The 8162-nt window shown below is 39.9% G+C and overlaps 1 protein-coding gene across 1 annotated transcript; it reads left to right on the forward strand.

The window, feature by feature from the left end:
* The first annotated feature begins 2137 nt into the window (after positions 1–2137).
* On the forward strand, positions 2138–7959 carry LOC117140386 (myrosinase 1). The gene is made up of 4 exons (XM_033303252.1): positions 2138–2355; positions 3049–3250; positions 5810–6703; positions 7325–7959. Exons 1-4 carry the CDS (start codon positions 2315–2317, stop codon positions 7811–7813), a joined length of 1626 nt encoding a protein of 541 aa, XP_033159143.1. The 5' UTR covers positions 2138–2314; the 3' UTR covers positions 7814–7959.
* The last annotated feature ends 203 nt before the right edge of the window (positions 7960–8162 follow it).

The following is an 8162-nucleotide window of genomic DNA, read 5'->3' on the forward strand; positions in this document are numbered from 1 at the left end:
GCGTCGGATGCAAAATTAAGCATCAGATACGATAAATGTTTATGGACATACTCCAAACAGGTTTAGAGGGTTTTTACATGCTCCACTAAAAATAATTTGAATATTTCTATAGAAATGAAATTTTTGATGAGCTTCTTAAATATTTCCGAACAGTCTTACTGTTTGCAATATTGCCACTTGTTTGCGGCTACACTTTAAACTTCTTATTGCTATTTCCGTCCGTAAATTTGTATTTTTTTAATGCGACCATTAATCATGCCGACGGTCGTTTCAATTCGATTCAGTTCAGTTCAGTGGCAGTTGAACACCTGTGACAGAGGACGACACGCCCACATCGTGTGTCAGAATCTATATATACTCGTAGTACTACTTGGCCCACTGTTGTCAAAGCTCGAACCTCAGATTTTGTTGAGCACTTAAGGATCTACATAACATAATAACTGAAATTGGAATCTCGTTTATTCAGCTCTTCGTGATTGATTATTCACCGAGCTTTATTTTATTTAAGTATGTCTTATTCTTACTAACTAACTAACTATTTTCAACTGATAAATTTTAATATTCCTAGATGAGAATATATTCACACTTGGGAAATCCAACGGTTGAATAGTTTTCGGTCTGTTCACATTGTTTACGCCTACAAGTAATGATTTCCCACTTCATTGGGAATTGTAACGTTTTTTAAATAAAGTCAGCGTATAAGCTAAGTGATCCCTGACTTTCGAGACTTCCAGCTCGAATCAGTACCAGGTTCTTTCATTTAGCACATGTGCCGGATTAAAATACCAAAACTGGATATGCAGTTATGAACCGAGTTTGCGGATACGAAAACTGTCCATATAATGGCTATTGTAAGGCAAAAGAGTCATTGTTCAGATCTTTTGGCGAGTCCAATGCTAAAACGGGTTTATTTGGCTAAATGCCGTTCCGTTTTCAGTTTTGGACTTCCCTGACCAAGTCAGATACTTTGTATCTGTAACTGACATCTTATCTCGCTGTTCCATTGGCTTTTATCATTCCGATCTAATTGAATTTTCCCCGCACCATATTCTTCAGTGCTCTCCGGGGAAAGGCAACTCTCTTTTCCTTATCAATCTGCCGGGGAAATATTGTGTCTGCTTTTACTTGCCCTTAATTAAACAATGTTTTGGTTTTTTAGTTTGTGAAACCTAATTAAAGACTCTGAAGTTAGAAAAGGGGGTAATACTTGTGCAATGGAAGACTCCACCTACTGCATTTTATTTTTTACGGCATTTTGTTTTGTGTTTTGGTACTTACTTTAGTGGTAAATTTAAGGAAAACTTTACGCTTATTTTCTTCAAGCTTACTTTGAAGACGGTAGAGAACATTTAAGTTTAGAGTACTCATTTTGCAATGTAAAATACAAATTACAGCAGTTTTCGGATGCGTATATAACTATTGATATAATATTATAATATGAATCTATATTTGTTGATATAATACTAATATAATATATGATATATTCTAATGATAATGATATATTATAATATGTAAAATATGTATGACATACACATGACATGATATAAAGCCTTAAAGTAACACCCAATTATGAAGCTAATAAGCATATTGGCTTATATTGAAAACTGTTTTAGAAATGTTTGATAGCTTTACGTGATAAGCGTGCCTTCTATAACTGAAAGCGAGAAAAGGCAAAAATCGAATCAGTGGCAATAAAACCCATAACAATTCCATAATCGTGCCCTTCGTGGGAATTTTACGGCTCACTTGGAATATTTATTACCGTATATATTTATTACCGTATGCTAAGCCCGCCGTAGATTGTGATTAATTTAAATATTATAACGCTACATTTCACTCTGATTGGTCGGGACTTCTGATTTTCTTCTGCTTTTACACAAATTTCTGCACCTCACTCATATTCCCTTCTCTCCATTTGTTACATGTGTGCAGAATCCACGTATCAAACACAACAAGTGCGAGATAAAAACAAAAGAGATAATATTGGCACCTGTTCGGTGATCCCCAGCTCGTTAGGCGGGGGAGGGGGCGACGCTGAGAACTTGTCTATAACTTGGAGCCCGCACCAGCGATCGCTTATAACGGTAGGACATAAAAGCGCCGCAGCTCATTTGCAAGCGTTTCGCTGGCCGCTCAACATCTAAACTCGCTCGCGAATCGTGGGCGCTGCGAAAGAATCGCGAAAAGTTCCAAAACTCGGCGAAAAAGTTTAGGGCAAAAAAACGCTCGGTTTTCTGCTCAAAGTTTTCGTTTTGCATACGTTAGTTTCGTGCCCAAGGACATAAAAGGATATATAAGGATATAAAAAATAAACATGATGCAATTCATACTGCCTCTTTTTGTGCTGACTGCCTCGTAAGTGTTAGTTTAAATGACTAAAGTGCAGGCAAAGACTAGGAAAACAAAGTTCTTAAGATCTTAATATGATTTTTTAAATTTCGCCGAATTCTAAATATTAACAGAGGCTCCAATAAGATCTTACTTTTATACTAAGCACTTAATGCAATTTTTATAGTAGCCATCCTAAGTTATGTTGTTAAAAATGTACTTTAAGAAGCTTCCAGTTTATTTATGTGCTGTAAATTCTAAATTGTCAAAATAAAAAGCAAAGTTTTTTGAAAATCCTGTTCTTATCCCAAAAAACACATACTATATATTTATAACAAAAAAGCTTAAAACGAGTAACATAGTGCACTGTTATACATAGCACTTGTAGTAAAGCATTCCTTTGCCATTTAAATCTATTCCCAATCGCCTTGGCTAAAAAAAAAACAAGCTGCCAAAAAAGCGAATTTGGCTCAAAGAAAGCTACAAGTTTGTGTTTAATCTCGACTGACCCTGATCGGCCGATCGGCAATTGTTGTTATAAGCAACGACGACTGGCCAAGATCATAAAAACGCATATAAAATTAAAAAGTAAATAAAAATTGTCGCAACACTCGACAGTTTTGAATGTCACTTGATTAGCAGTGGATTTGCTGAATTTTCGATTTAAGAGTTAGCAACACCTTTTCGATTAACCAATAACAAATTAACGCATCTTTGCAGATGTCTCGGCAGTCCGGTGAGCCAAACCCGTCGATTCCCCAACGACTTTCTCTGGGGCGTCGGTTCATCTTCATACCAAATCGAAGGCGGCTGGAACGCGGATGACAAGGGTGAGTCGATCTGGGACTTTCTCACCCACACTCATCCCGAGAAAATAGTCGATCAATCCAATGGCGATGTCACGGCGGACAGCTATCATCAGGTGAGCGGAGAATTCAATCAAATCGATAATGGTAGATATCCGATTCCGAATCAGAATGAGTCGGTTCGTTTGGCATCTCAGTTTGATTGGAAGTTATGCAAAGAGTTCAAGATCTCCAGCCGACTAGCTGAGGTAATCGACTACAAAATATGTAGGCAACTGGCAATTGATGCACTCCGATGGCTATTAGTTACACAGCTAATTACGTGATATTATCTAGAGCTCTTGACGCTGATCTAACCAGATGGGAGTTAAGAAGTGGTCAGTGATCTTAGGAGGAGGAGATCAATGGATCACTTCAGTGAATCCACCATGTTTGCATGGCTAATCAATTAGAATCAAGTGCTTAATGACCAAGGGATTTTTAACTAGAGGAGTGGCTTATAATCTGATTAAGAAGGAATTTACTTCAAATACCATAACCAATCTCTCTAGCATAAAGTATCTTATAGTTCTTCTAGTTTTGTGACTACTTTTTTAAATATTCATAATGCATAAATTTGTAGCTTCTGCAAATAGCTTCTCGCATCATCAGATAAACTACAATTGTGCCCCCAATTAATTCGAAGCCAAGATCACATTGCCAATTATGTTTAGATAACATAACTCTGAACAATAACCATAATTCAATAGGCCACCATATCATCCTCAAGCGTGGACATGCGATGCAAATCGTTGCACATATTGCATCCCATTACGGCCGTAAAGTAATTTGCATTGGTTCTGACCACAAAATCATTAGCCAAGAACCGCATAAATCATGAGCAGCAGGCCTTTGGCATGGAGACACCTGTTTGGAACTTAGTTCGTTTGATTAACTACTGTGTTTCGATGATAAACTTGTCTCCATCCGTGACTTTCAGCACATTGCATTTGCACCATTTGTTCGCTTAATTGATTAATGAATGTCGATCGCTACTGCTGACTGAATTAATGATCTTCCAGCAATAAGCCGACTTAAAGGGCAAAAACTAGGGCGTTACCTGTTTTGTGGGCCTACTGAATGTAAAGCAGCAGGGAACTTTTCGCGGATTCTAGTAGCAGGAATATTGTACAACAATCTGGTTAGACCTGATAAAGATCTTTGCATACTTGTATCAAATGAAATTGTTTGGCATGTGACCCATTTTCAAACAGACACTGATATGAGCAGATAAGTTAGCTAAGCACGCTGCTAATTAAGATAATTGTTTAGGCCTGTTTTATGTGCACAAAGCCAAATAATGGGTATAAAAAAGAAATGGATTTTTATGTAACAAAAAAAAAATGTGCACAGAAAAGAGGAAATAATATTAGTTGATTTTAGGTAATTGTGATTAGTGATTAGGTTATGTTTATCTTATCCACTACTAAATTTAATATATGCAGGGCATAAGATATAAATAAATGCTCTAAATTGCTGTTAATTGTTTGTTAGCCGTTGGAGGTTAGTCAAACAATTTATAAGCCAGGGCGGATCTAGAAATCATAATAATTTATGTATATTTAATTGCTACATTTAAATAAAAGCCCGAGATTAATAAGATTAAGATTCATACATATCTCGATCTCCTTGCAAGATTCACCCCGATAAATACTCAATGAATTCGCATTGAAATATCTGCAACATAGTTGCACTGAATTATCAATTTATCATGTTGACTGCGATGGAGAATTGGTTAATACTGTCACAATTCGCTGCTGATGCCAATCAATAGCTACAGGTGCCAACTGCTGCATTTGCGTCAGGTGTCATAGTTTTTTGTAAGTTTTTTATTTTTTACTATTTTTTTAGTTTTGTTATTGTTGTCAGCGGCGGCAGGCGATTTGAAAAATGGATTAAATGGTCGGACAGACAGCTTAAACGCCCCCTTCCTTTCAAATGCAATACTCGGCGATCGCGATTCAAATCGCTTTTTCAATTCAAAGTCACATAATTAGCAATAGACCGAGCCAAATCCAAAGCCAAAGTCAGAGCTGCGGGCCAAGTTGTGACAATGACCATTGGGCGTGGAATGTGTCGCCAACCAACTGGTTTTCCATTACCAATTTGGGTTTTTCGGAAATTTGGCCCGGCATTCTTGGCATCGTTTCAAAGAAAAACCAAATCAATCCACACCAAACAAGTCAGAATGCCGTAGTCTCATTTTCCGACACTTAACGTGTCCATTAGCAGCTTTATTTATCTGCTCACATTTCAATTTAAATGACCAGTGGACATTAATGTTATAGCTTTGATTTGTCCATATCAATTATTAAATTAGGTTGGCTAGTTTCGATTAGATTTTATGATCCAACTAAGCAGGCGGATTATGTATGACTAGTTGCGCACTGGTTTCTCATATTTTGACTTTAATTGGTTAAATAAATTGATACGTTCTTTACCACTGCAAAATGTTCTTAAATAGAGAATATCATTTAATATCAAATATTCGTCAAACTGATTTGATATGCATTATACTTGAGGGGATTTTTGTACTTAATCAGCTAGAAAGATACTATAACGCTGTTAAATTTGCATTAGTACTAGTAATTTGAATTATTAATATTAATTTATTATATCAATTGAATTTTTTCCAGTGGAAGCGCGATGTGCAAATGGTCAAGGAGCTGCATGTGGGCACCTACCGCTTCTCCCTGTCCTGGCCACGAATTATGCCCGGTGGCTATATGAACCAAGTCAGTACAGCCGGCATTAAGTACTATTCCAATCTGATCGACGAACTGCTGCGTTACAACATCACTCCGATGGTGACGATCTATCACTGGGAGCTGCCGCAAAAGCTGCAGGAGCTGGGTGGCTGGACCAATCCGGAGATCATTCCGCTGTTCAAGGACTATGCTCGCCTGGTGCTGGAAATGTACGGGGATCGGGTGAAGATCTGGACCACCGTCAATGAGCCGTGGCACGTGTGTGAGCACGGTTATGGAGTGGATTATATGGCACCTTCGTACAATTATCCAGGCATTCCCGCCTACCTCTGTGGTCACAATCTGCTGAAGGCCCACGCCGAGGTGGTGCACATGTACCGGGAGCTCTTCCAGCCGCGTCAAGGTGGACGCATGGGCATCACACTGGATACGTCGTGGCCAGAGCCCAGGGATCCCAACTCCGCCGAGGATCGCGAGGCCTCCGAGCGAGCCATGCAGTTCTATGTGGGCTGGTTCGGTCATCCCATCTTCTCCAAGCACGGCAACTATCCCAAGGTGATGATCGAGCGCATCCGGAACTTGAGCAAGGAGCAGGGCTTCGGAGCACGGTCCAGACTGCCCGAGTTCACCACGGAGGAGATCCATCGCATACGCGGCACCTCCGACTTCTTTGGCATCAATTCCTACACCAGCAACCTGGTCACCTCCAATGGTCACAATAATACCGGCAAGTTCCCAATTCCGTCCTTCAATCACGATATGGGCGTGGTCGAGAACCAGGAGGGCGTCGATTGGCCCGGTTCCGGATCCGTTTGGCTCAAGGTGAGTTTGAATCTAGCTTGGAGATTATAATCTTAGGTAGTCAGAACAAGAACATAAGCTATTAGGCTGTCCTTAACTTATTAACAAATATAGAAAAGGTGAAAAGCCCGACATTAGTTAAAGCTTGGATATATCTTCTGGGGAATACAGATTTCATATGGATTATAATCCTCTTATATGTCAATTGGATTTAAAGTAGGGCTTTAAAAGCCTTTAGTGTTTAGCCCAGCACTTTAAAAGTTTTCTGCATCCCAGAATAATTACATTAAAAGGTCTGAAAACTTCACCAACAACTAACACCAGAACCATATTTCCTTCATCTGCACGACTTCAATTATCTTTCGCTTAGTCGGCTAAATTGATTGTGGCAAACCCTCTGGAGAGCAGAGATGAGGCATAGGAATCCACCACGTCCAGGATGAGGTGGTGTAATTAACTTGGTGGAGTGCTTGGGGTAACTCGAGGGTTGACTTATCCCCACTTAGAGTTTGAATTATGGTTTGCCGAGTAAACTAGTTAGCCAGGAATCAGAAAAGAGGGTGACTTTCGCCCAGGTGGCGCACAGGTGAATGAACCCTATTGACAGCGGGGTTGTACCCCATCTCCTCTCTGTTCCTGCAGGTCTATCCCAAGGGAATGTACAATCTGCTGATGTGGATACACCGGGAGTACAATGCGCCCGAGATAATCGTCACGGAGAACGGAGTCAGTGATCGCGGTGGTCTGGAGGACTATGCCCGCGTGGACTACTACAATCTCTATCTGTCGGCGGTTCTGGATGCCATGGAGGATGGAGCGAATATCAGTGGCTACATCGCCTGGAGTCTGATGGACAGCTATGAGTGGAAGGCCGGCTTCTCGGAGAAATTCGGTCTCTATCACGTGGACTTCAACTCACCGCAACGCACCAGAACGCCCAAGATCTCGGCGAGAGTTTTCGCCCAGCTCTGCAAGACCAACACCATCGATTGGAGCTACAGACCCAAGCTGGATGATGAGCAGCAGCTGGTGGCCATGGCTCAGCTGCCGGCGGAGGCCAGGACAAGTGGTGCTAGTGGTGCTGTCAGTTGGAGTCTGATGGGCATTCTCCTGCTGGCTCTGCTTAGATAAGAAAATAATTATGAATGAAAAGGAGAGAATGAGCCTTGCCATATTCGATTGCTACTCGTATCCCTAAGTTCGTCTAACCGTCTTTGTAATATATTATGTATAGATGATATAATTTGTACTAAGGTTATAAGACTCGAAACTGAATAAAACCCTTTTGTGATATTTAAATCAAGTTTTTATTGTAAATACATACCATACAGCTTAGTTAGTTACTTTTCTAAATCAAGATGGCGAACAGACCAGTCTTGAATGGATTTCCTTATTCATATTTTCGATTCTTTCATACTTTAGAGATCAAAAACTGAAAAGATCTAAAGATCTATAAGTTAGCTTAATATCGCGTTAACAA

The sequence above is a fragment of the Drosophila mauritiana genome, chromosome 3L (genome assembly GCF_004382145.1).
Source record: "Drosophila mauritiana strain mau12 chromosome 3L, ASM438214v1, whole genome shotgun sequence".
Lineage (NCBI taxonomy): Eukaryota > Metazoa > Arthropoda > Insecta > Diptera > Drosophilidae > Drosophila > Drosophila mauritiana.